We start from the raw sequence: 27,760 nt of genomic DNA on the forward strand, positions 1-27,760 counted from the left end.
ATTCTTGACCTCAGATTTGAAAACGAGTTATTCATTAATTTGCTGTGTGCTCTATATGTAATATTTGAAGGGATTTAAACATTCTAATGGGTTCCCCAAATTCTTTGAAACTGGATGTTTTAATGAATATTGTGTTTTTCAATGAAGCTTTTAAAATGGGTCTAGGATGGTGGTCTACCGGTTAGCATGTCTGCTTCACAGTATGAAGTTGCTGGGTTTTCACTTCAGCTCCAGCCATCCAGTGTGGTTTTTGCATGTTCTCGCCACGTACATATAGGCTTTCCCCAGGTCTCTAAATAATCACTAGATGTGTGTAAATGCATATTGGAGGCCATATATGCCTTGCAAAATGGCTGATGACCGGACCGGAGTTTGCCGCGCTTCTTGCGCAAAATCAGTTGCAAAAGGTTCCAGGTCACCTGTGACTCACATGAAGAAAAGGCACCGGAAATGAATTGATAGATAGGAAGTGAAGAAGTTTCACAGTAATTCTGAATGAATGCATTTAAAAAGCACTCATTGCTTATTTAGCATGAAGGCTGGATGGCAGAGTGGCATTCTATATTTACATGTGTTTAAATGTACAGAAAAGTCTCGTTATATCGATATTCTTGGGATTTAGAAAAAATATCGATATCACCGTACTATCGATATATCCGATCCTGCGTCGTACTGCATGAAGCGAGGACAATAAATGATGATATGGCATGTCATTTTCTCATTGAGTTCATGGATTGCATCTCTACCATGCTGTACTGTAGTGAAGTAAAAAATAAACTCATGCATTAAATGAAAACGTTATTTATTATTATGTCTGTGTAAGCTCTCAGTCGTACAGGAGTGGTCCATCGATGAGAAGGTTTCTTCAGCCGTCATCTGTACAAATTTGAAGGTTTCGGACGTTTTGCCTCCTACCCAAGAGGCTTCGTCAGCGAACTAAAGTCTGACTGGTCGTATCGGCCCTATATATATATCCCTAATGTCCAGACATGGCCCTGCCGGACACAGCTATGATAGGTCCCTACTCTCAGGCTGGGGGGAGCAGAGGACCACTCCCTGTGGCCCCACTGATTGTTCCTACATTCCTGACTAACGACTGGCCTATTTGCCTATTTGCATTTATTATTATATAACGCACTTTTGCATCGGGACTCTGATTATCACTCGACATTGTTGACATTGTACACACGAGAGAAACAACGAACGCCAGCATGTACAAACATATGAAAAAACAGTCATTATTGCAAGCGATAAAGATATCTGTGTCACGGTTTGCGAGGTGGTGATGGCGGGTTCGGATCCCAAAAAGCAGGCAGGAGGGAGCAGGAGGTTGTTTGACAAATTGTATTAAAATAAAGTCAGCAGGAACAAAATGTAAAACATCAAAATGATCTGAATGGAAAAAATACAAAGTAGCAAAAGAAGACCAAAAGTAAAAGCCCGCCAAGGTTAAACAAACACGTACACGATGCATGCTGCAACCAAGCAGCAAACAAACAATGAATCGGCACCGGATGATCGTGCCAGGTGTCCTTTTAAGTGTCATTGATTATAACGACCAGCACCTGCGAGGCTGCCGGCAGGGCTGACGTCGCTACCCGCTGGTCGCCAATCTGATCGGGACGACCAGCACCTGCGCAGGTGCAGGCGGGGCCGACGGCACCCCCCGTTGGTCGCCAACCAGATCATGACAATCTGAATGCAACACAATTAAATACATGTATGGAAAACAAAAACTGCAACGTTTACATTACTTACGTTGATGAAGTATTCTGCGGCACATCAAACAATTTCGCGATGAAGGAGTTGCTTGTTGGATTGTCCTCCACAGCCACGATTGCCTTGTACGTTGTTCGGATATCGCAATTCTTACGTTTCCCCATGGTTGAAATTGGTGTCAAGCAACTGTATCCTGTATAAGAAGACTACAGTATTCTGACGTTCTCATCCTCTTTGATCCAGGTCCGAAGTCCAACGCTTCGTATGCCGTCTTTATTTTATCCTTACTCTTCAACCACGTTGATAAAGTATTTTGCGGCACATCAAATTATTTTGCAATGGAGGATTTGCTCCTTGTTGGATTCTCCTCAACAGCCACAATTGCCTTGTATTTCGTTCCAAGGTCACAATTCTTTTGTTTTGCCATGGTTGAAAATGGCGTCTGCTACACTGCACAAGACACGGAAGCTGGTCATGTGACTTGGACACGTGACCAACGGTGCGACCGATACAGATTTCGATAAGGGTGGTACTGTATAGAAACCCCTAAGCAAATATCGATTCACCTTAAGCTGCTTTTGTATCAATATAAAAATAGCAAAATGACCGGAGGGTGATGAAAAAGGGCACCGTAGTAACCGGATTATTGTAATAACCATGTATCGTACTAAACGGAACTACAGTAAAGTCTCGTTATATCGATATTCCCGGGAGTCGGAAAAAATATCGATATAACCGGACTATCGATATATCCGATCCTGTGGCATGTAAATTTTCTCCTTGCGTTCATAGAAATAGTATCGTAATAAGCAGTACTATCGATATAACCGATATCGATACAACGAGACAGTACTGTAATGATAAATAAAAAGACTAGAAATTTGCCGTGAACTGAAAATAGTATCGTAATAAGCAGTATTATCAATATAACCGATATCGATATAACGAGACTTTACTGTATTTTTTTTTGTGTGCTGAATAATGGCTATTATTATATCGACCATAAAATGTGCACTTTTTCTTGGAACATCCTTCTAATGCCAATGTAACTTCAGTGAATAATTGTTCCTTGCCCTGTTTGTGCTTTGTCATGTGTCCTTCTTTGGCTAGTTTAGCTTGTGTACAGTCAGAAATCATGGGACTGCACAGACTCTCATAAAGGGAGATATTTGGGGGCTCGGGAGAACAATATTATGTCTTCAGTTGGACTCTTAGTAAGAAAAAGGTGGGGGAGAGGAATTATAGGGCAAGAAGCCAATGAGTGGTGTGCAGCGGTGATAGCCAGGACACAAAGCGGCACCGCTAATGAGAAACCCCATCTTAACTGTCTGCTGTTCTCCCACACAGACGCCCTCCTCCCACTGTCAGGCTTTGAACTCAGCCCTCCAGAATTGCTCAAATTGAGTCACACCTCGCTGCTATTAAAAGGGAAACCCCCAATTAAGAAAACAGAGCTAATTCTGTCCCTTCTCTGGCGTGCCTTTGTTTGAGCCAAAACCTGACCAAATTAAAGGTATTACGGGTGTCATCCGATTCCTTAATCTTTTTTTTTAATTGTCATGCCCCAAAGGCCAGCCTTCTAAAAAAAGTTCATAGGATGATGTGAAGACTATGTCATTATTTATTGAGCATTGGTTTATGTTATTTAAGATACCCGAGTGACACAGTTGGACAATATGTTGTTTTTGAAATACTTAATGTCGCTCAATGATTGGAAGAAAAAACATATTTAAATTAACTCGACATAATCGTCTAAATCAGGGGTCTCCAAAGTCGGTCCTCGAGGGCCGCTGTCCTGCCTGTTTTCCAGCTCTCCCAGGAGCAACACACCTGATTCAAATCATCAGGACCATTTTGATGCTGCTTCAGAGCTGGCTGATGCCCTCGAGCACAGACTTTGGAAACCCCTGGTCTAAATTATTGTCCCCACAATTGCATGTGTATCACCCATTCCCCCCACACCCAACCACCCACTTACTTACACCCACCCATCCAACAGACCGTCCATCCATCCATCCATCCATCCATCCATCCATCCATCCATCCATCCATCCATCCATCCACACTGTAAAACCCAACAAGTTGAAAGTACTCAAAATTTTTATGGCAACTGATTACGTCAAAATTTTTGAGTACAGTTTACTCAAATTTTTTGAGTAAACTGTACTCAAAAATTTCGAGTACAGTTTACTCAAAATTTTTGAGTAAACTGTACTCAAAATTTTCAAGTACAGTTTACTCAAAATTTTTGAGTAGTGGAAATAAATTTTATGAGTTTGACTGAACTTAAATGTTATGAGTTTGTTTGGACATAAATGTTATGAGTTTGAATGAACTTAAAAGATGTACTTTCAGTTTACGCTAATGTTTTCTTGTTATCTTAATTTTTAAGTTAAAATTAGGTTTCATATTTAAGCGTAACCAACTCAAATTTATAATGTTACATGAAAAAATATATGTATACTGTACTTACATTTGCCTTCTATGTCTAAAAACAAAAAGCCACCTCAAATGTCTGTTTTAGTGCACATTTTTTATTAAGGTTTAAAACAACCTTTGATATAACATTCAGTATTTTCTGAATGAAGGTGAATGTGTGGATTAATTTTTGGGAGAATCTAAATGCAGTGCATACATTAAACCAAACAAGAGGAGGTGTGTATCAGCCAACCTGGGGAGACATCTCACAATAATGCCATCTTCTATCACAACAGAAATGCTGTTGGGGTTAAACAAGATGGCGCTAGTTGTCACGGAGAGAAGTGCGACAGGAATGTTTTAATGTCTGGATCCTCTTCCCACTGCAACATACATCAATAGACATTTGTGTTAAGTCAGGCAATACATACATTGAATGTTTTGAAGAACTGTGAGTCATCTTCTCGTAGGTATGCATGGAGAGCACGAAGGGCCAGACTGCGTCTCGTGTATATCATGCTGTTCTTTATCAAAAGCAAGAGGAGAAAAAAAAAAGCCAAGTTTTAATTTGGGGAAAGCGACAAGAGCTTAACATTGCAGTACTTGTCTTCAGCATCTCAAACCCAAGACAGTGGCCTATGGAGACCTACGGAGAATTAAGTTTAGGTAAAATTCTGTTCAATATAAAAAAATACATACATGTATAATTTTTAATATGAATGTAAACATACCTTAGATAATGGTGGTGTTACTCAATTTCCACCCTGGGGCTAAAAGGTTGAATAGAAAAAAACAGACAACAAATGTAATCATTTCATTTAATAAAACACCCTGATCCATGTTTACTTTTTAAATTGAATAAATAATCTAATTTACCAGATTAAATGATGCCATCAAGACAGTCAGGTGTTTGCAGTTTGAAAAATGGTGTTTGCAGGTGTTTGCTGTTTCAAAAATACACTTAAAAAGTTCAGTTTTAAATGGTCATTCATGTTTACACATGAATGACCATTTAAAACTACACCAATTGTACAGAGTGATATTTCATTTGGCTAGCATTATATTTACTTAGTGCCTTCTTTTAAAACAAAGTTAACTCAAAGCACCAACCTGCTGGCGTTGCAGCATCTGTGTGGCGGATTTGGGGTGACCCTTATAACTTTTGAAGTTCATATAAAACTTAATTTAACACCCATTTGACGATTATTCTCAGATCTTCGCCGACACAAACGTAACTTTTTATCACCTCGTGATAGTTGTTACTCCACCACCGCCCAAACAAACCTGCGCGGTACAATTCTCTTAATAACACTGCTGTGTCTTTCTACAAACAAGAGACGTTTAAGAAAAAATCCTACTTACCACAGAAGAGCTCGTAACATTAGGAGAAGTCCTTTGCTCGAGCGGTGGATAATGTCCTCAGGCGGCAAGAGCCCCAAACGGACTTTTCAAAATATTCCTCTCCTGTGGAGCGACTACAGCATTGACATACTGGGTCCTTGTAATATACATATATAGTATATTAAATACGATTGTTTGTCTTTCCACCCTAATTTAAAATAAATAATACGTCGGTCTCTGCCAGATTCAGCCGTTGAGAATTCAAATGGCGTCCAATGAGAGCACGCAGTGACGTCATCACGCAGCTTCCTGCCGTGAACTCAAAATGTTTGAGTAAACGATTGCCATGAACTCAAAAGTATTGATCTACTGCAAATTAAAAACGCAGGACTCATTCAAAAACTCAAAACGTTTGAGTTTTTGAAACAAAAAATCGGCTTTTGAGTTGACTGACCTCAATGACTTTGAGTCAGTAGTACTGTTCGGGTTTACAGTGCATCCATCCATCCATCCATCCATCCATCCATCCATCCATCCATCCATCCATCCATCCATCCATCCATCCATATACTGTATATGCAGTGTGGGATCTGCAAGCTCACTTCAACAATTCCCACAGAGATACTAACTAGATATAAATGGTCGTACTGGTACTTGTGGCTTTCATGTCCTCAATAACATTAACTCCTGTCATCAAATTGAAATCCGTCTATTTCCAAATCCTGGATTATTTTGTGTTTGCACTGCATCCAGCTAGGCCCCTGCATGATCATTTCCCCTAGGTGCATGTTTCTCACATTTAAAGACAAAAGTATTAAGGCACCCCTTTTAATGAGTTGAATTATGATAAAGTGGGCATAGTTCCTTCTAAATCTGAATTGTTCATTTTACCGAGAATTTTTAGAGTTTAGGGAAATTCAACAGTTGTAGTGTGAATATGCCATACATATCAATATTTAAAATGTGTGTTTGGGAGCCTTTTACTGAGCATCTTCATGTGTATTAAGTTCATAGAGTTGTTCTGTAGCCACAAGGGGACATAAGCCAGTGGCTTCTTGTGCCGGTCCCAAGCCCGGATAAATACAGAGTGTTGTGTCAGGAAGGGCATCCGACGTAAAAGCTTGGCCAAAACATGCGAATCAAACCTCACCTCTGAAGATGGAGGAGACTGATTCGCTGTGGCCGAGCCCTTTGAAGGGAAAAGCTGAAAGGAAAAGAAGAAGCGGGGAAAGGCCCTTTTGTGTTCCAGCTAGACTGGGCCTGAGTTTGCTTTGGAAGAACTTGTGCCCTCATCATTACCACATTAAGTAAAATAAATGTTGATGCTGTTCTTGCTCCTTTATATTTTTACCCTGTTTTATTTTCAATCCATATATTTGTATTGGCAAGCAAGCTGTCCCCAAATGTTGCCCTTCCATGGTCTCTTCACCCCCCCCCCCCCCCCCCCCCCCCGTCCCCACTTTTTTTACAGCCCAAAATTGTTGCTTGTAAATTTGCTTTGTGCTAGTTTTAGGGAAATCTCAGCCACTCAACCAATTAAAGCAAAAATCATTATAATGCAATAAAGCAAGAAGGAATTTTATTGTTAACTTAGTTTTCACTTCCTCAGAGACTGCTTTAATCGATATTGCAGAAATATATAAATTATGCACATGGTTTGTTTTGTTTCGTTTTTGTTGTAGAATCTTCCAAGTTACAATACACCAAACTTTTGTCTTTCATTTTAAATTGAAGCCCACAGCAAGAATTACATTATTTAAAGGTTCTAAAATAATACATATAACAAATAAATACAACTAATTCACTTTCTTCACGTTCTTACCTGTTTGTCTTCTGTATTCATCATTTACACACTACTTCGCGTAGGCTGACATATGACATGATAATGGCAGCTGGGAGACTGGACTGTCCACATCTATCCCCTCTGCACTTTTCTCTCATCCAACTACTTTCACTGGCTTTCTGCTATTTTCGACTCTTTTCCTCAATGACTCAACATCCCTCATCTCTTCTCTTAACAACCTCTCCAAGCCTCTATTTCTTTATTGTCCTCTCATTCCTCTGCACAGCTCAAACACGCCCAATGGCACACACATCTTCCTTTGGATTGCACTTCCACTGTGACCACTGTGCTTATTCAGAAAGAGAAGAAATGGCTTACCGGTCAGTTTAATAAAACAGCAGCACAAACATGTCATTCATTATCCCAGGACCCGCCAGAAAGAGAATATTTTATCTTAGACTTAAACTAATAGAAAACCTAAACTAAGAGACTTCCAAAACTTTAGACTTATGTATATAAAAGGAAAGTTGTATCAGAAAAAGTAACACTCAAATGTGGAAGTTTGACTTTTGTACACAAATATTTGCATCAAAGTAAATCTTACTTGTCACACGAATTCTGAAATCTTTCCTGGAAGTGAGGCATACTTCACTATCGTCAGCCAGTTGTGGCTCTCACTGAAAGCCATTACTAAATATTTTACTTTTATGGCTCTCTTAGTCAAAAAGGTTCCCGACCCTTGTGCTAAGTTATCCATTTTGTATGGACAGCAGATACAAGCCTCTCCTCTAAGTTACTTATTTTTGGCCTGTTTATAATCAAAAAGCCTGGCTGTTTGAATGACAGGTAACGTTACATTACATTGGTACAATTCATTTCTAGATGTGTAACGTGTCGACCTCTTTTGAACATGTGTGCACTGTCTTGCTTTCGATTGGCAGGTCATTGTATGACAAATGGCTCTGAACAAGAATAGGGTCAACTTCGAAGTGATATTTCATTACCCTGATTTCTATCTTTCTCTGGCACAAGGGACTGTAGAAATGTTATAGACTATAGAGAGACCGTTTCAACACAAAGAAGCATTAGTCACAGATTGAGCTGAAAAATGAAAACATTCATCTACCCTTGGAGGCCGAGAAATAAAAAATGGACAGAAAATGCTGTTAAGAATAGAAAATGGGGGAGTCAAGCTGTTCTGGCCAGATGTGGATGTGCAAAAGACACAAACAGTAAATGTACCTTTGCACGGAGGCTGAGAAAATATGACATGTGATATCCAAGTCCAGGTTGGAGCAAGAGGAAAATCCATCTTTTTACCGTCTTGATGGAACAGTGTTAGGGAAAAAAACTGGCTCCATTTAAGTGACATCCACTGATTGATGAAACCTTCCAAGTAAGAAGGCAGATTGTGGTGGCCCTATCTCTTTTCTCCAGACCGCTTATCGCTTTGTTCATGTGTGTCTGCATGTATTAGGAAATTCACCTCTGGGTGAGAGATTCACCTCAAAATTAATTTTAGAAGCAGTATTAGTTAGATTAAACTTATTAAGGCTCGATAATGCAGCCATTTACACCTTTTACACATACCATCAAAGCCGACATTTTGTCAACTTTGTCTTGGCCAGCTTAAAGTGACCAAGGCGCGATTGCGGTTGAAGGTGACCAGCAGGATAAGTTTTAACACCTGAGACTCGCATTCCATGCCTGATTGTTCCATGCACCAATGTCATCGCGCATCTTGATACTAAAATCCTTCAGTGGGTCTTAAATGGACAGGAACAAATCCTGGTAATAGTATTGTGCCGTCAATGCGCTGGTGTGCTGGAAAGCCAGTGTGAAAGCAGCTTGACTGCAAAAGAGGATCAGGGTTTAACCTCTGGAACTCGCTCCTCACTTTGTTGAAAGCAATTTTCATGAAAAAAAAAAAAACAACACAGTGAAATCGTAGACCATTAGATATGCTATTTTAGAGGTGCACCAATGATTTAAGAGGTTTTTTTTTTTTTATCGGAATTCTTACTGATCGTGCCATTGCACCTGCAGTGGAACTGTATGTGTTCCTTTCCTTTTTGTTCCTCAGTCAACAGTTGTTGAGGAGATTTTGATGTGTGAGAGTTGCTAAAAATTGGAGGAAGATTTCCTGATTAAGAGTTTTTTTAATACAATCTCGAACAAAGCGAGGGGGTGGTTGGGGGAGTATGGGGGGAGAGAAGCGGGAGGGAGGAAGGAAGTGAGAGAGACAAGGAGAGAAAGAGCGAAAGAAAGAGAGAGACAGAGACAGAGCTTGACATCTTACTTAATTAGCCAAAATCTTTTTAGACGTCTTTACTTGCATCACCTCATAAACATTGTCTTGTATGTGAGCTGCTCGTTCAGTTACATGAAGGGATTGACTTCAAACATTTGTCAAATCCTTTTGAGTCTGACACCAGATTTTGTCATGATCCGGTTGGCGACCAACAGGTGGCGCTGTCAGCCTCGCCTGCACCTGCACAGGTGTTGGTCGTTCCGATCAGTGTGCGACTGTCACGTTCTGGTTGGCGACCAACGGGTAGTGCTGTCGGCCCCGCCCTCAGTTGCACAGATGTTGGTCGTCTTCATCAGTGGCTGTGAAAAGGACTTCCGGCACGACCATTCGGTGTTGGGTCATTGTATGCTGTGAATGTGTTTGCTGCACCCTGTCAGGTTGGTTTCATCCTGGCAGATTTTTGCTCATGATTTTCTTTGATACTTTGTACTTTTCTGTTCGGATGACTTTGATGTTTTAGATTTTGTTCCTGCTGACTTTATTTTAATACAATTTGTCAAATACAACCTGCTGCTCCCTCCTGCCCTCTTTTTGGGGGATCCACAACCACCATCACCACCTTGCAAACACTGACAGATTTCACTTTGAATTAATTTCAAGAGGTATAAATGTTAAATAGCCTATCAAAACATTGACTTTAGTCCTGTCACATAGTATGAACAAACATATATTGACACAAAATACTGATGCTACTAGATCTAGACAGCAATCAGTTACTTGAAGTAAAAAAAAACCACACATACACTCACACACTCATACACACATGCACACACAAGCAGGTGAATCACAGGAACTGCACAGATCTCATTCAGTGTTTTTTTTAAATTCTTTTCTGTGCTGAATCGTTTCCTTGAAAGGGTAGATTTGTATTACTTCGGGCTTTCAACAGACAGCATTGGTTCATTAACTGTGAGGTTTGAAACATCCGTCTGGTAATGCCATTAGCTGTGAAATGATATGAGACTGGGCAATCTACCTTGTTCAGACTTGTGTTTCCCACACCTCCATCTAATTCCACTTAGTACGTATCTATTCCACACGAATAACCGAGTATGTTAAGATTTTTTTTCCTTTTTAAATACTCTTATTTTTCCTAAAGCAAAGGATCATTATTCAGTCATTCCTATGGGCTATGCTGTATACAAGGGTTTAAGTTTAGATTTACAGGCATCATTCTCACCAATGTGAAAATTGCTTTGATCTGTGAGTTGTCTTATGGGGAAGGAATCTCATTTAAAAGTGGATAATTTCAACAACTCATGGATCTTATTTTTCCTTTACCTCTTCAACTAATTCATTGCCAGACGATGTCCAAAAATGTGTCCACTCCACTGCCAAAGTTTTAGTCATTTTCACGAAGTTATATGGGTCTGGAGTTAGCTGAGCTTGAAATGGGGGTGGCTGTACAAAATACAATACATACATGCTGATTTATATCGCACTTTAACAACAGCTGAAGCTGTAGCAAAGCGCTTACATACACAAAAGGCAAATGATTCCGCGTCACAAAAGGAAAACCCATTGCCAGAGGTCTGACAAGCGCTTTTTTGGCACCTCCCGCAAGAAAAAATCTAACCTGAACAAATTCGAGAATGGCTCAAGCTCAGCGAATGACTCAAAAAGGCCTTGTTGAACTATATGGCTTTTTTTCTCATTCAAAACGTTCACCCTAGCGGACTACCAGATAAATATCGTTCAGTATCTTGCATAGGATTAGATGTCACGCAAGTTCTTCACCGACAAGACCGTGCCCAAGAATTGCGTGGTTCCACCAGGAATTAGTCCATCAACGCAGGTCCATTGGGGTGAATGGACAGGCAGTCGTGTGAGAGAGAGAACTTCCGCTCAAGTATCCTTCCTTTTTTGCATCTCTGTGGTTGTCATGTCAATGCCCCTCAGCTTGAATTATCAATTCTCTGCCATTCCTTTGTTGAATATTCTTTTAAGGGATCATAATCAGCCTAGTCAATTAAGTGAGATTAAATAGAAATTGGTTCAAGATCTCCTATAGCTGTACAGATGTGTTGAGATCAGTTGGCTGTGAAGGTGTGTTTGAATAATTTTCATGCCATCAAAATACCGATTTATTTCGGATTAGACTTTAACAGGTCATCCGTGTGTATCCAGCCTGTTACAGTCTGGTATGCGTGTCTGCATCCTTTTGTCTGCACCAGCCCATCTGAGCATGTGACAGATAGTTTTGGGAGTATACACATCAAAACGATCACGTTTCAAAGGTAAATTGGCCTTCATGGAATATATGAACTCTGAAAAAGACTTGACTCTCACACATTTTTTGTCGATTCCAATTCTGCTGGGAACTGTTTTGAAAGTGTCCTTTTGTTCCTCAAATGGTTGGACAAATTAAGCAGTCTGGTCGTGCTGGTGTCGGGCCTTTTCAGACTTTCAAGGACTTTTTAACTACTACTTTTTAACTACTAGAATTATGAATTGTCAAGTTATGTTGTTTTTTTGAGCTCTCCCCCTAACTTGAAAAGGGTTTTGACTGTGTTGACCGGGATTACACTGGGACTTCACTCTTTAACTCCAATGATGAGACAGATTTCTCCTTTCTTCTTCCTCTTTTAATTTGGACTTAATCGTCTCTTTTCTCATTGAAAAGACAATTGCTGATTGCAAGGTGAAAAACCGTCAGCCACCCTGGTCTTTACACAGTTCAACTCCACTGCACCAGGCAAACTCCTAGAGCAGTACTTGAACCGAACCGAACCCTGAGCAGTGTAGCAACTGACTATTTTAAGGAGTGGTTTCTTCTGGTGAGAGAGAGCCTTCCTGATTACTGAATGGCTTTCAGCTGCTGGCACATTTGTTTTTATTCCAGTTCTCTCCTCTGGGGGAAAAATGGTGCCAAACTCATCTTTGGACTACAGCTTTGGCCATATTTGTAGTTTGTCAAGACACTCATCTTTGGACTACAGCTTCGGCCATATTTGTAGTTTGCCAAGACATGCATAGAATAGCTACCAAAAATATGATGCACATACTGATGTTCTCATGATAGCTTCTTGTTTTTGGTGGTCTGATTCGTGGTAATGATGTTGGCTTGGCCAGCAGCACTTTTAGTTAGAGTGGCCACAAAGGTGCACAAATGTGGACACAGAAAGTAGGTTTCAATTTCACTACTCTTCATTTCAATAAATCATGGTGAAGATACATATTTAACATTGCCTGACTTCTGCTGAGGGGGCAGGAATCTTCTGCGACGGTGAATAATTTGTTTTACGTTCTACAATGATGGAACACATTGTACTGTATGCAGATGGAATGAAGAAACTAAAGTTCTGTTTGTTTTTTATGCTTTAAGCTAATTCTTGGTTGTGTCCTCATAGTTTTTAGATGGCGCTGCTTCCATTTTCATGGTATGAGAGGTCATCCCTTTCAAAACATCCATTTTGTTTACCGTTGTAATATGTATTTTATTCAATGTCAAGGTAAATGTGTTTTCTTCGGTAGAACGTTGATTAAAGGTTGGAATTCAAAACTGACCAAAATAGGTTTTGAAAGCCCAGTATTTTGCGAGAGAATCCGTCATGGAGAGTTTATTTGCATTTACTTTGTTGCTGAAACCCACACAGCAAGACATGGTATAGCTCTAAAAGCTGTAATGGTGAAAAGAATTTTGTATGAATGCATTATTATTGTCTCGTGCATGCTGTGGTGGGAAAGGGCAAAAAATAAAAGCCCATAAATAAACGGTCCGTATAACCATTCATGCAGAGCGAAACTGGAAGTCCCGATTAATGCACACGTGTGTGTCTGCGTGCGTCTGTGCGTGCGTGTGTGTGTGTGTGTGTGTGTGTGTGTGTGTGTGTGTGTGCGCGCGCATGAGTGCGTGTGTGTGCTTGTGTGTGAGTTTTTGTGTTTGTGTATGTGTGTTGGAAGCAATGCTGAGGGCGGATGAATGGGGAATGTTGAAAGCAAGAGAGGGACAAGTCACTTCACTACTGTCAAGCCACGGATGCGCATGTAATGCTTGGTTTGACTGAGCCCCAGTGAACTCTCTGTGAAACGACCCCGGGGAGGGTGTTAAGACTCCTCTCCACGCCACGCACCGTCTTCATGCCGTTGTGATTGGTGGAGACAAGCTGTGGACATGCCAAGCTCATTTTTTCTATGTGCACAGGAGCACAGAATTGCCTTTTGTACAACTGACTGCATCGTTAACGTCTCTTCTGGTCAACCATCTCCTGCAGTCTTTATACAGACACATGCTCACATAGTCTTAGGAAGATACAATTGATCACTGTCGACGAAAAACAGTATTCAAGTCATAATTACAGTAAATATTGTACTCTGTCTGACGGAGAGGACAACACAAGATCGGGAGTGACTATTACCTCAGGATGAAAGTGACACTGAACGCACTAACGAAAGAGAGAATGAGAGCGTGTGTGGCGAGGAATATCTGACAGTATTCCAATCGGACACGCCAAGAGGAAGACTTCCATGGTTTTCGTGCACAGGAAGAAGATGAGGATGGTTCTCAGCAACTTGCTTTATTTTTTTCCCCAGACCTGTTAGCGAGTGCTAACGTGTCGCGTCTCAGTGACTTTTTGAAAGAAAAGTTAAGGTATATTAATAAAACTTTGAACTGTGTACCATCTTTCTTTATAAACATGCAGCTTATAGAAACGTGTGGTTTATGTATGTACAAAATGTTTTTTCTTTAAAAATACTGTACTGGGTGAGGCTTATAATCAGGTGCGCTCTTTAAATTACGTTCAATCGGTTCAACATACAAAGCTGCATTACTGCTGATTGCCTGACATTGACTTTGACTGGTATGTCGAAGCTTATTTCTGTTGCGCCAAGTGGTGCTCATCATGAATAACTGGCAAGTAAGCTGATTACATTAATCATACAACACTATACTGTACATCATGGGTGCAGCAAGTCCTGAAAAATGAATGACTCTCTGTGTCTTTGTTTTGTCATATTGTCTTTGTGCTGTCATATTATGTTATTTAGTTGTTTTTTTTGTTCTTTTGACTTCAAGACGGCGCTGCGAGAGTGGCTGCCTTTGCAGCAGCTCATGTATTTTGTTTTTCTACTTTCATTCCTTTCATCACTTTGCTGCTGTGAAATGTAAATTTCTCTGCAGTGAGACTAATAAAGGCAAATCCAATCCAAATACGCCCTGGCGTGGCTGCGTGTTCCATGGAAGGCATGCGTACCTGCTAAGTGTACACATCAGGGCACGAATACTAATCAGAGGTCTTGGATTTTATGTGTCAAGTGTGCTCAACCACAATTCTAATAGCCTACTCTAAGCACACGGTTAGTTAATGTTACCTCATTCAATTGCTGTTTGCTGGAAATCATGCTATCATATTTTATCAATAAAAATGGGTGAGATTGGAGGGTGTTTTTGGGAATTAAAGCAGCACAAAAGACACAAATGTTGTCATTAAAAAGAAACATTTTCAATGTCAATTCCTAAATTTGTGACATATCCGAGCATTTTGATACAATGCTCTCCCGTGTTCTCTTTTTCTGGAACACTTAAACTTCCATATTCCTTTTACTGAGCTTCCATTCATCTAATTTTCCATCGCCTTGCTCTTGAGCAGCTGGAACCAAAGTACAGCAACAGGGCAAGCGATAGCATCTGCAGATGTGCTGCTAACAAGATAGGAACCAAGAAGCAGCATGGCCCCCTCGAGCAAACGACAGGGCACACTGAAAAATGGGCTGGAAAGATGAAGAAGGAATAGGAGGGTGGAGACAGACTTGGAGCAGCTAAAGATCAATTAAAGCATAGCATAAGAAATGGGGCAACAGTTGGAAGGAAAGGTGAAGGATGTATTTTGTAGAGTATGGTGAGGTTATCCAGTTAGCTCTTATCTGTCTGTCTATCTACTTTGTGTTGTCACAGAAGTGAGCTACTTTATCGTGTCTCCTTAAGGCCTGTTGTCATACCATCAACTGATCTTTCGTTCATTTTCACCCAGACGTTTGGTTTGGCTGAATTAAACACGGCACATTTTATTGTGTGTCTCCTGTGTTGTGTTTCAGAACATATTCGCCAAATATTCACTTGAACCGTCCCTCCTTTTGGTGCCTTATCTTCAGATGCTGATTCCATGAGGCCAAACTTGAATGAATGGAGTTGTCGTCAGTCATCCCCTTTTTTTTCTTTCGCCAAATTGAAACTATTTGCCGTATATATAGTATGAGTCCAGTGTCGCAGAGTCAATGAGCGCAAAATTTTAAAAATGTAAAGAAAAAGAAATGGAGAAATACAACTCCTGTTTTTCATTCGATATGACAATCGCTAACATCTGCCTGTCCATCTGTCTGTGTGTCTCTGTGCCCCCGTCCCCATCCATCTATCCATCAATCCATCCATGATGATCGTTTGGCAAACATTTCTTTCCTTGAATGAACTCTGATGGGAACGCAACATCCGCTACCTCTAACAACACTTGCAGTTGTTCACCACTCAGTGGGATAAGGACTTATGGTTCTGTACGCACCATTATCAGCCAGATCCGAAGCCGTAGACTACAATTCATATGTCCTTCCCGTAGTCCCAAATGGCTATTAAAGGTTTTACTGTACTAACCCATGGCAAGATTAACGACAAGGTCAGGCTGTTCCTTTAAGCACCCTCTGAAGCTAAGAGACATTTTTTTACCAAGTGAAAGAAAAATCTTGTCGAGAGCTGACTCCTCTGGAATCCCATAGATCCATCTTTGCTCTATTTTTCAGTAAAAAAAGTGTTGCTGCTTCTTAACTCTACTATCGCCGACAATGCGTTCACTTGCCGTAATCTACCCCTTTTGCTGAGAAAGATGAATGTGCTGTGATGACACATGTACACAGATTGCATTAAAAATAAAATGAATCGATATCACTGTCATCAAACTTAAGGTATTTAAAAGCAGCACAACAATAAGAATAAAAACAATTGGTTCCCCAGCAGTTGAGTGGTTAGCGAGTCAACCTCACATTGCAGAGGTTGTGGGTTTGTTCCCGGCACCAGCCTTCCTGCGTGGCGTTTGACCCCTGGGATAAGGGCTCCAGGACCTCTGCGTCCGTCGTAAATATAAAACGGTTCGAAAAATGAACAAATGAATGAATACGTCTGTGTCCGCTCTCAGTCATACAGGAGTGGTCAATCGATGAAAAGGTTTCTTCAGCCGTCATCTGTACTTCTTTGAAGGTGTCGGACGCTTCGCTTCGTTTCGTAAAAGACGCTATTTTCATAAAACAGCAAAACCCTTCACTAAATCGCCATGGTGGGGTGAGGTTCAATTTGGATCGTTCGTACAGACTGCTTAGGCAAAATAGGCTTAGTTATGCTGATGAGGTGATACCAGAGCAAATGGGGCAATCAGGACAGTCGTAGACCTCATACTCAGGCAGGACAATAGAAGTAATCAGTGGAGCCCCAGGGAGTATTCCTCTGCTCCACCCTCCCTGAGAGCAGCAACCAATCATAGCAGAGTTTCTTTTCAGTGTTTTTCTTGCTGTTTCTCAATATTCTTCAGTTTATGCTTCAAACATTCTATTAAACACTTATTTTATAATTATTTTATTTTATAATCCCTTTTCGACCCACAGACAGTTATTTTATGTAAGTTGCGTGTGTGTGTGTGTGTGTGTGTGTGTGTGTGTGTGTGTACTCGACAATGCTGATCATATATTTGGTTAAATAGCTTTAATACTTTTGTGCCAAGATGGAATTCCTGTTTTTCTTGCGTTTCATGAATATTGACTAGTTAAAGCTGTAACTCATGATTCATCATTGATATTCTGTTTATTTTCTACATTACATACATACAAGTATTAATAGGGCGGTCTATGAATGATTAAACATCAACTTCTCAGACAAAATTAGTGATAAATACAAGGGACAGAACATCTTGACTAAAAGAAAAGGGTTTTCTCAGTTGTAGAATATAAAAACACAAGGTTTTTGTTGTCATTGGCTTTTGGCAGCCTTTTCATTGGATTGGAATGAATTTACCTTTATTAATAATTCTATTTGTACTTGATGTAATTGATGGTGAACTGTTGTGGAAAGGTGGGCATTCTGTCAGTACTGACAAAAGATCCATCAGTCCAACACTGACGAGGGGGAAAAATGGACGAAGGACTGATGAAAATAGTTTTTCGTCCATCAGTGTAATTGTCACAAACTACTATCGTTTAAGTTTCAACAGACCGTCCATTTAGGACAGAAACGTGCCCCACCTGTTTGCCGTGTGTGTGTGTGTGTGTGTGTGTGTGTGTGTGTGTGTGTGTGTGTGTGTGTGTGTGTGTGTGTGTGTGTGTGTGTGTGTGTGTGTGTGTGTGTGTGTGTGTGTGTGTGTGTGTGTGTGTGCGCGCGCGCGCGTGTGTGTGTGTGCGTGTGTGTGTGTGTATAAAAATCTTCTTGGGTGGTCAGCGTGTGATGCTGCTGATATCTAGTGTACCCCATTTACCAATACATCTAATCAAATTGGATCCCTCATCTGGTGGACTGTGATGTTTTTATTTATTTTTTATTTTATTTATTTTTTCTGATTGATCATAAAAGGACTAGCAGACCAGTGCAATTCAGTAACGGATGGTTAAAATAACAGAACGGTCAGACCAACTGACAATTTCACTTTGCTTTGGCTTGAAACAATGACAGGCTGATGATGACGGATGGATGTCCATGGCGCTGCCGAATAATGGACAGACAAAAATTTACTGACACTCACCTCTGCTGGTTTTCACCTCTATAGCTGTGTTAATGAACCTTAGCTATTTGAGCAGTGCTTACCGGAACCATGCTAATCAAAACGATGCAACGAGTTTATGGTCTGATTTTGTCCCCCATTCACTGCCAACAGAAAAATATCTTCTTCTAAATTCCTCCTAACAGAATTTAATGCCCCCATAGAATAAAACCCATATGCTGTGCAGAAGAGCTTACTGAATAATTGCATAACATTTCCCTTTGTATTTAAGCACCATTAAAATTAAACATGAAAAGCTGTTGAATATTAATGATAAGGTATAAATGCTTTAGCTGCCTTCGTCTGAAAAAGCAATTTGCTTGAAATAAATAAGGCCTTGAAAAATTGTCTCCCCTATGGCTTTGAAATGTTTCAATTATGGAATTATCACTTCTGCTACAGCATGTACAAAAAGGGCCCGCAACAAAAAAGAGGCCAAGCTGAAGTAACTCTATGAACATATTGTACAAGGGAATTACACGGTGTGTTTGAATTTGGATTTTTCCACCCCATTAAAATAGCTATTACATCTCATTTACTGAGAAAAAGTTTTTGGTTCACGAAACATGAATTAGCTCATTCACATAGAAAAATATACCGTGCAGTGTAACATTGCGCTCGTAATCGTAGAGGGTTTGTGTCCACACTGCTGTGACTCTCTGTAATAAAAGAAGTCAAAGGATAGATGAGGAGGGTTTATTATCGCGAGTAATTTCATTTTTAAGTGTTTTGTTTCTGACATGAATAGCCTCAATTTCAGTTGCTCCAATTCTGATGTTTTTTTTCACCGCCTTTCTAAAATGACTTTTACCAAAGACTAGGGAATGTCTGTGAACTTGTTGAACTAAATAGCGGCAGGGGGGGGGGGGGTGGAAATAATGGGGTGGTAGTAATAGAGTCCCTCTGAGGCACTGAACAATTGTGGTACACATTTTCCAGTATCACCAACGTGAATCTTGATTTTTCAATGTTTTAATCGCTCATGATTGCAAAAGGGCTTTTGCAGCAATCACTTGATTCTCTTTAGATGAGATAGTACTCACGTCATTCCACTTTACATTTGCTTAGGCGCCACAAAGTCAAGTCTTATTTTAAATTTAAATTTAAATCGTCTTATTTTAAATTTCAAGCAAGTTAAGTATATTACCATGGTTTACTAGTCAAAGGTCAAATCATACAATCTTTCTCAGTCACACCATATATTTTCGCACATGAAAAGAGGTGGGCAGTTTTGCAAAAATTGTACCCAAATAAGAGCACTGTTCCAGTAACAGGCCTGCCAATTAAATTGCTTTATTATCCTTCAAACATGGCTGGAAATGATTAGTTGTACATAAGTAACACTGGCCCCATTAGTTGTGACATATAAATCTATACCACAAATAATCAACATTACATTGGTAATGTCAATTAAAAAGGATACCATAGTTTTTAAAAGCAAAGCGTCGTCAAGCAATCCAAGTTTTGCAAGGAAATGAGCCGGTCGTCACTAGTTTACAATTAAATAATTATATAGATCAATAAATAGTAAATTGGACACATAATACCATAGAAACTTTGTACAACATACTGGTAAATCAAACACTGTAGACGTGTTCAATATCATACGCATTCACCCACTGGAACATAAAAGCACACATGACAAGGATTAATGTCCTTCTAACTTCATTGATTCCATTGTACTGTGCAATGGATTCTAGGACTGGAAATGGCCAGTTATGTTTTCAAACACTATTTACATTTGAGCCACGTTCCTCATAAGTAATAGGGTACAAACCAGCCAGCAAATATCCAATATCTGTCGACAACATCTGGTGTACTGGGGGATATAAATTTTGTTTTAGCATCATATATTTCTCAAGTTAATTCTGTGATTAAAATCATCATCGGCCTAAAAAACCCTACTACAGAATAATAACCTCACCATGTATAGGTCGTGGGTTTGATTCCTGCCCTGGCCTTCCTGTGTGGGCTTTGCATGTTTTCCCTGTTTGCATGGGTTTTCTCAGGGTACTTTGGTTTGCTACTGCATTCCAAAATCATACATTGGAGATTAATGGAACAGTGATTGTGGTTGTGTGTATGTGGTTTTTGGCCGATGTGTGCCATGTGAGTTTAGTGGGTGTACGCGTATTCCGCCCGAAGACAACTGGGATAGGCTCCAGCCAGCCCACGGCCCTGGTGAGGATAAGTGGATTAGAAGATGGATGGATTCATTATCCATGTAGTGCAAAATTCACATTTTCATGCATTTTAACATTTCAACTCAACCATTCTTTAGCCTTAAAAGCTCCAGAATTCTGTACATCCACTGTCCCAAGATGTATGGCATCATTTTCGAAAATACCCCATTTGTAACACGGAATTTAGAGTTTCTTGGAGAAAAGCAAGTGCTCTGCAAGGCGCTCACTAATGCACTGAATCTAGAAGAGATCTTTGAATCTCTGCATATCCCATTAAGCCCCTCATTGTTATTCTGTGCTGGGTGTTATTTCACAGCAGTGGGGACCAAACTGGGCAATTTAAGTGCATGCCTGTTGATGTGCATGTGTTCTAACATTTACTCAAAATTTAAGTGCACACTGGACGGTCATCATGTTACAAGCTGATTGATCCATGATGTCCCTGAACTGTTTCGTGTAACAAAGAGGTGACAGAAAGTGCTTAAGAATGAATAACTCTGTGTCTTTGTGATGTCATGTTATTTGTTATTTATTTAGTTTTTTGTTGTTGTTGTTTTGACTTCAAGACGGCGCCGCGAGAGTGGCTGCCTTTCCAGCAGCTCCTGTATTTTGTTTTTCTACTTTCATTCCTTTCATAACTTTGCTGCTGTGGAATGTAAATTTCTCCACTGCGAGACTAATAAAGGCCAATCCAATCCTGCCATATATTTGCACTCATAGTATATGACTGTAAAAGAGGTGCTGCAAGGGTCGGTAGATGCGAGGAACAACACCTCAAAGCATCTGTTGTCAACGGTAGATGAACACGCTATCTTAGAGAGAGTATTTCATTTCAAACCATCAATGTCAGATTTAATCCATTAAATAATATAGACGTGAGCCTCTTAGTAGTAACCCAGTTGTCCACACAGCGAGGTACACACTGCTTTCTTTGAAGCACTTCACAAGTGGGCAGCCAAGGTGAATACAAAGCTCCGGCCGAGTCAATTTAAACAGAATTGTGATTAACTGGAATTGATAGTGTTGTGAGCAAATCTCTCCACTTCCCATCTCAAATGCCCTTCCCCGACCCACTCCATCCACCGCGTGAATATGCGACACATCACACGTAAAGCGCTCACGCACACACAAAACAAGGCGCTTGCTTTATCACAGGTGGCTGGCTGTTACATAATGGGATAGACACATACTGATTTAGAAGAAATATGCAGAGAAGAACAAAGGATAAAGTCTCACTCTGGTATTAGTCGGCATCTTGGGTAATGAGATTTTGAATAGAGCCTCCTAAGTGTGTCAGTTCACGTCCATCCATCCATTTTCCGTACCGCTCATTCCTCATTAGGGTCGCGGGGGGTGCTGGAGCCTATCTCAGCTGTCTTCGGGCACGAGGCCAGGGACGCCCTGAATTGGTTGCCAGCCAATTGCAGGGCACACAAAGACGTACAACAGTCACTCTCACACTCACACCTAGGGACAATTTGAAGTGGTCAATCTGCCTGCTATGCATGTTTTTGGAGTGTGGGAGGAAGCCGGAGGACCCGGAGAAAACCCATGAGGACGAACATGCAAACTCCACACAACCTCCGCACTGTGAAGCCGGTGTGCTAACCACTCGACTACCGGGCCCTTGTCAGTTCACGTCTGTCATTCAAATGCATTTCCACATGGGCTTCAAGCATCACTTGTGATCTTGGGATAAATTTCATGCTTTGTATGCCCATCAATATATGCATGTTCTGACAAGTCTACTCTGTCTACAGTCAAGTCTACATTGATGTTGGCTGCCCAAAAATTTCAGGTCACAATCATTGAAGTGGGAAGTTTTTTACATGCGTTGAAACAGAGTAATGACGCACCCTCACTGCTAGTAGAAGAAGGTATCACATTCTTTGTCAAGAATAAACATTTCTTGGCATGTCTGCTAATGATTTTCAGGGCCATCTTCCCCCCATGTGCGCTTTGGGCCAAATGTCATCTCTCGTACGCAACACAAAGCCAAGCTTGTATCTGGTTATTAGACCTGAGCCCTTTGTTCTCAAGATCAATCTTTCAAATGCCAGACCTCTTTGGGCCCAACTATTTCAGTTTCTCTATTTCTGAGACTTATAACTTTTGCATCTCACCTGGCTGTCGAAATGAGTCCGCTGCTCTTAACACCGTATTGTTAGCAAGCACAAAATATCCTGGTTAACAAGACACATGCTGACTGATTCAAACAATGTTCAACCCTCATAGCCTCAGTCCAGCATGTTCTGGCTGTTGCGACCATAACCAGCAAAGATAAAAGTCCAGAAAACTGTGAAAACCAAGATTCTTGGCACCATTTCGATGAAATCAAACAAAATTATCTACACCTCACAGTTCCCCCGATTACTGATGTATTATTCACCCATCCTCTCATCTCGTTCGCATAATAATATAAATAATATTTTATATGATTAATATAATATGATTAAGAATAAGATTCTGATATCTGTAATGCTGGGAACTTTTTAGCTGTTGACTCTATCGCCAAGTGAGATTATCCCTGGACTGGGTTTTGGCAGGGGATTTGAGGCACTGGTTCAGTGAGAGAAGGCACATCCACGACATCACTCATCAACAAGTCTTTCACCTTGTCTGAATGAATAAATATATTCATCCATTTATTTCCAATGATTTTCTTAATCCCTGGACTGATCCATTAAATGATCAATTCTAAAAACATACAAGTTTGATAGCCCTTCAAATAAACAAACAAAAAACACAACAAATGGTGATCAAAACAGACACTCCAACACCACCGCTATAACCAGAGGTCCTTGTAGTTGAGCTTTTTATGGATGATGGAGCAGTTACTCATCTCCCCTAATTACCCAATGCGGTTCACATATTGTAGATTCCCCCCTAATTAAAGTCATTATATGCAGTTGATTGAAACTCATCCTGTGAGTGTTGGTTTCAGATCAGTGGAAACAAACACTTGAAAGAATTATTTGATGCTGCGGTGAAATTGGAGATAAGCGCCAACGGCATGTGGAAACTGTCATATGAAATTTGTTTTGCCTGCATATTCTGTGATACATTTTACTCATTTTGGTTAAAAAAATGCTCTTAAATACACTTCATGTGGGATTTGCAGTTTAGCTGGGCCATTCATGGAAATGTCATGATTTAGATTTTGGTTTCTCTTGAGCATCAAAATATGATTATCGCAATGCACCCTGTTGCTTGTGCAGCAAGCATGTGTCATGAATGATTCTTCCCTCCTTGAGCATGCTTGAAGCTATTTTCTGCCACGCCAGTTGGAGTTGGCTGTAATTTTAAACACACAACAAACACAAGTATTACACCAATGGTGTATTTGAAAAGAAGACATTCTTCTTTTTCAAAACATCAGCAGCGTTAAACATGACGTTCCCAGAGTGACCCTCCACGGAGAACATATTCTGATCCTGAAATTTCATGTAAGTTGCAATTGTGCGCCAATTGGGGGGACACAATTCAGTAGTTAATCTGGGACCACGAGTACTGCAACTGTCATCGTAAAGTGTCAATAGGTTTTAAATGCAATGGTTTGTGACTTATTTGCATTCTTTAGAAATGTTATTCATGTCAAGATTTGTCACTGTCTCCCTTTTGAAGGAATGCCAAGGTTTGCCAGCCAGCCAGCAGCTGCAACTGTTCATCAAGGTGACAGCCAAGTCATGTCTTGTGAAGTCAACTCGGACTTAGTCCCCTTTACCCGTTGGGAGAGAGACCGTCAACCGCTGGAGCTCAACTCGAGGCTAGTCCAGCTACCCAGTGCTGCCTTGGTGATCAGCAACGCCACAGAAAGGGATTCTGGTCTTTACCGTTGCTTGGTGGAGAATGTGGGCTCATTAAAGTCAAGCGAAGAGGCACAACTCCAGATCTTGTCAGGTATACACTATGTAGACTAAGCATGCGGACGGTTAACCAGCAACGATGTTGGGGCTGTTTTGCGTGGACATTTTTTTTTTATATAAAAGCCAATTTAAACTTTTGTTTTGGCTAGATATTGATTTGCTAAATTCTCAAATAATGGATGCAGAATTGTTCACTTAAAAAAATCCTTTGCTGTTGTTGGGAATTTTGCACCTCATCAACTGAAATGATAAACGGCTCCGTTGAGAGGCCAACTCTGATTGCCACTGTTGTGCTCAAATGATCCTGCAAAGAAATGCAGACAGAGAAAATGAAACAAAATTTTAGGATACAATACCAAAACCTTTATTCGTCTCACAATGGAGAAATTCCCAGCAGCAAAATTATGAAAGGAAATAGCAGAAGAAGAAAATATAGGAGCTGCTGTGACAGCAGCCACTCTCGCTGTCCTCGTTGCTGTGCTAAATAGAAGATATGTGTCGATTTTTTTTCTGGCACTTCAAAACAAATCAACTAAAGAAATGTTGAACAACCCTCATTTTTGTTCACATGAGCAGTCTGTCCTTGTCAACGTATTGCCGATTTAACTTAACCCACCCCTCTTGATAAACTCATTCACTGCCATTTCCAAATTTATTCGGGAATTGATAATATGACGTAGAGCACCATTCCCAAATTGTTTCGGGTTTTGGTTCCCCTTTCGGAGGGTGTGCCGATAAAGCGGTGGTATGACCTCTGGCAATGTTTTCTCCCTTCCACGAGAGGGCAACATTTGCCTTTTGTACAGCCGCCCCCACTTGCAACACAAATTACTCCAAGCCCATGTAACTTAGAAATTAATGTTTTTTTCTGATGAATGAAGAGAGTCTAAGGTTTCTTACGCTGAATTAAATGTTTATGTAGTCATAAAACTCAATATTCTGTGGGTCCTGCAGTTTGAGTGAAAATGAAAAATACCCTGGCACTGGAGTGGACACATATTTGCAGATCGGGCAGTGATTGAGTTAATTGTCACAGGTTTTGTGATAGAAATGCTATAAGTCACAGGGCTCAATAGTCAATTCATTGATGATGCATTGTTAATGTCGTTCGAAGCAGAGTTCCATTTTGAAATGTCCAAACCTTGGAGCATCATCGAACATAGATGTGTGGTTAGTTTTCTTTCTTTGTTTTTCCCCACTGTGAGTTCTGCTGGTTCTAATTTCAGAGGTAAATGACGTTGGCGCTGAATTGTTTTTAATGAAAACTGCAACCAGGTGGTAAGAGGGTTGTTGTTTTTGATTATCTTATCAGAGAATGCCTCAGACGTTGGGAATTCTTCTGTGGTTCAGTCTCACACACACACACACGCGCGCGCACACACACACACACACACACTTTGTTAACTAAGTGAGGCACCAAGCTCCTGCCGGCAAAGAGAAGATATTAAAAGCACTAAATTATTCTTCAACAAGATGAAGGAATGTATCTCTGTCTCCTCCAACGTGTGTGGTGGCAAAAACTAATTTGATAACCAAAGTGTAATCAAAGAAGTAGATGAAGAAAATCTGACTTTTTTCACCAGATGTTTAAGTGATAGTGAAGTTAATTATGGTTAATTTTGGTTTGTTTTTCAATTGGGGACATGATTGTGGGAAAATTGAAGCCCAACATGACTTTGTGGTTATTGCAGGTCGGTACAAAGTAATGCTTCGCCTTAGAGATTTTTGTTTTTGTTGCGCTCCAGGGGAGATTTCTTTTTTGTTGTTGCGCTCCAGAGCGCTAACTGCTTTAAAGTAGTCAACGTGGACATTTTTCATGCAAGCACTCCCAGTTCTGGTGTCAAGAGCAACTGCTGCTGGGACATGAGCGCTTTTGAAGTGTTTTAAGATAGATGAGCCTCTTAAATTGAACGATGGCGCTGTGGCTCAGTAATTCACTCCAAGATTTAACCCCTGCCATAACCTAGACTTTCTTTTTTCCCTTTATTTCAGACACTGGAGACGAGAGGAAGCTGGAATTCCTTGTGCGGCCTGCACCCGTAACCAAGGTCCTTGGAGCCAGCGTCATGTTGCCCTGCGTGGCCACAGGTTTTCCAACGCCACATGTGCGATGGATGTTTAAAGATAAACTTCTTGAGGAAAGGTAGGTGTATTCAACTTTGACATTGAGTCTTAATGTTTTGTTTTATTTTTCATCTCTTTGAAATTTCTGTAAAGTAAATCCATTAGCTGATAATTCACTGAAGTAATTTGCTTAACTCTGCGTAGAGACAAATGAGCATTGATAAGATGAGACTTGCTTCGTGGGCCATTTTAATCAAAAGTGTCATGTTTTTTTTTTTTTTTTTTTTTTTTACCATGGGGCAACGGAGTGTCATTTTAAAATGGTCAGATTGAAAGAAAAATTCAATCCTTTCATACACAGGTGTCAAAGTCAGATTTGGTCCACCATGACATTTTATGTGGCCCCTGAAAATAAAATCAAGCATGTCAAGTCTGAATCAAAATGTCAAATTGTCTGTCTATGTAATTCACAAAAACCGTCATTATTCTTGGCTTCTAATTTTCAAACTCTTCTTGTGTGCTGTGTATGTCATATGTGGAGGTGATTAAACAATCCTCTGGTTTCCAAAAATTCATAAAGGCCCTCCAAGGGAATCAGGCCTGTGACAAAAAAATACTACAAAAGAAACCAAATCCACCCTTAAATGTGAGGAAAACGCCAGTCTTTGCTATTTGGTTATTTGCTTTACTTTGATCCATATATACGTAAGTGCCGGTAGCTAAATACTCGACGAGGCTTTGTTTGTGTGATTTATTTATTTTTGTACTCTCTTCCCAAACTGTCGGTTAGTATGGTTAGATGGACAGATGGATGCTATGTTCACCTTCTTCTGACTCTCATCCAGATCTTCCTTTTAAAATGCAGCAGAGTATGAAATATTGCTGCTCCCTTGTACTGCTCCCCAAGTTGTTAATGCAGTTCAACCAGAAATCACCTCAGGGGGTACCTGAACATGGCATACAGGCCACTCTGTGCGTAAAGATGAGCTTGCCAGCTTTCCCGCAGAGAGGCAGTTCACAAATTAAGAACCTCGCACCTGTGCCCTCACTCCTATGGCGCTCATTATCTCACCGAGAGCAGCTAAAATCTGTAACTGAGAGTTTTCTTCGACATGGGAAGTCAGACTATCACCACCAGAGCAAAAGAATGTTGACTTTACGGAAAATAGTGCTGCTACTGTGTTGATGCAAAACAAAATTGGATTCCTGTTTGGTAAACATTGGCACCAGGTGATGAATTTGACAACCACTTGGGTGGTTTCTATCCATCTAAAACTCTCCGAGAGGAGTTTAACGCATTGCACCACATTTCTATTTCAAAGTCTTGGAATATACTTCATCTT

At 40.4% G+C, this 27,760-nt stretch overlaps 1 protein-coding gene across 14 annotated transcripts in view; it reads left to right on the plus strand.

Moving 5' to 3' along the window:
- neo1a (neogenin 1a) overlaps positions 1-27,760 on the plus strand; it is a 175,679-nt gene that overhangs the window by 77,389 nt on the left and 70,530 nt on the right. For all 14 annotated transcript variants that reach the window (XM_088992117.1, XM_088992123.1, XM_088992120.1 and 11 more), the window contains exons 3-4: positions 24,112-24,387; positions 26,346-26,496. In XM_088992117.1, coding sequence (XP_088848243.1) covers positions 24,112-24,387; positions 26,346-26,496 — 427 coding nt within the window. The remainder of the gene's footprint in view (positions 1-24,111; positions 24,388-26,345; positions 26,497-27,760) is intronic.

This window comes from Hippocampus bargibanti, linkage group LG03 (assembly GCF_051943395.1).
Source record: "Hippocampus bargibanti isolate YZ-2025 linkage group LG03, ASM5194339v1, whole genome shotgun sequence".
Taxonomy (NCBI): Eukaryota; Metazoa; Chordata; class Actinopteri; order Syngnathiformes; family Syngnathidae; genus Hippocampus; species Hippocampus bargibanti.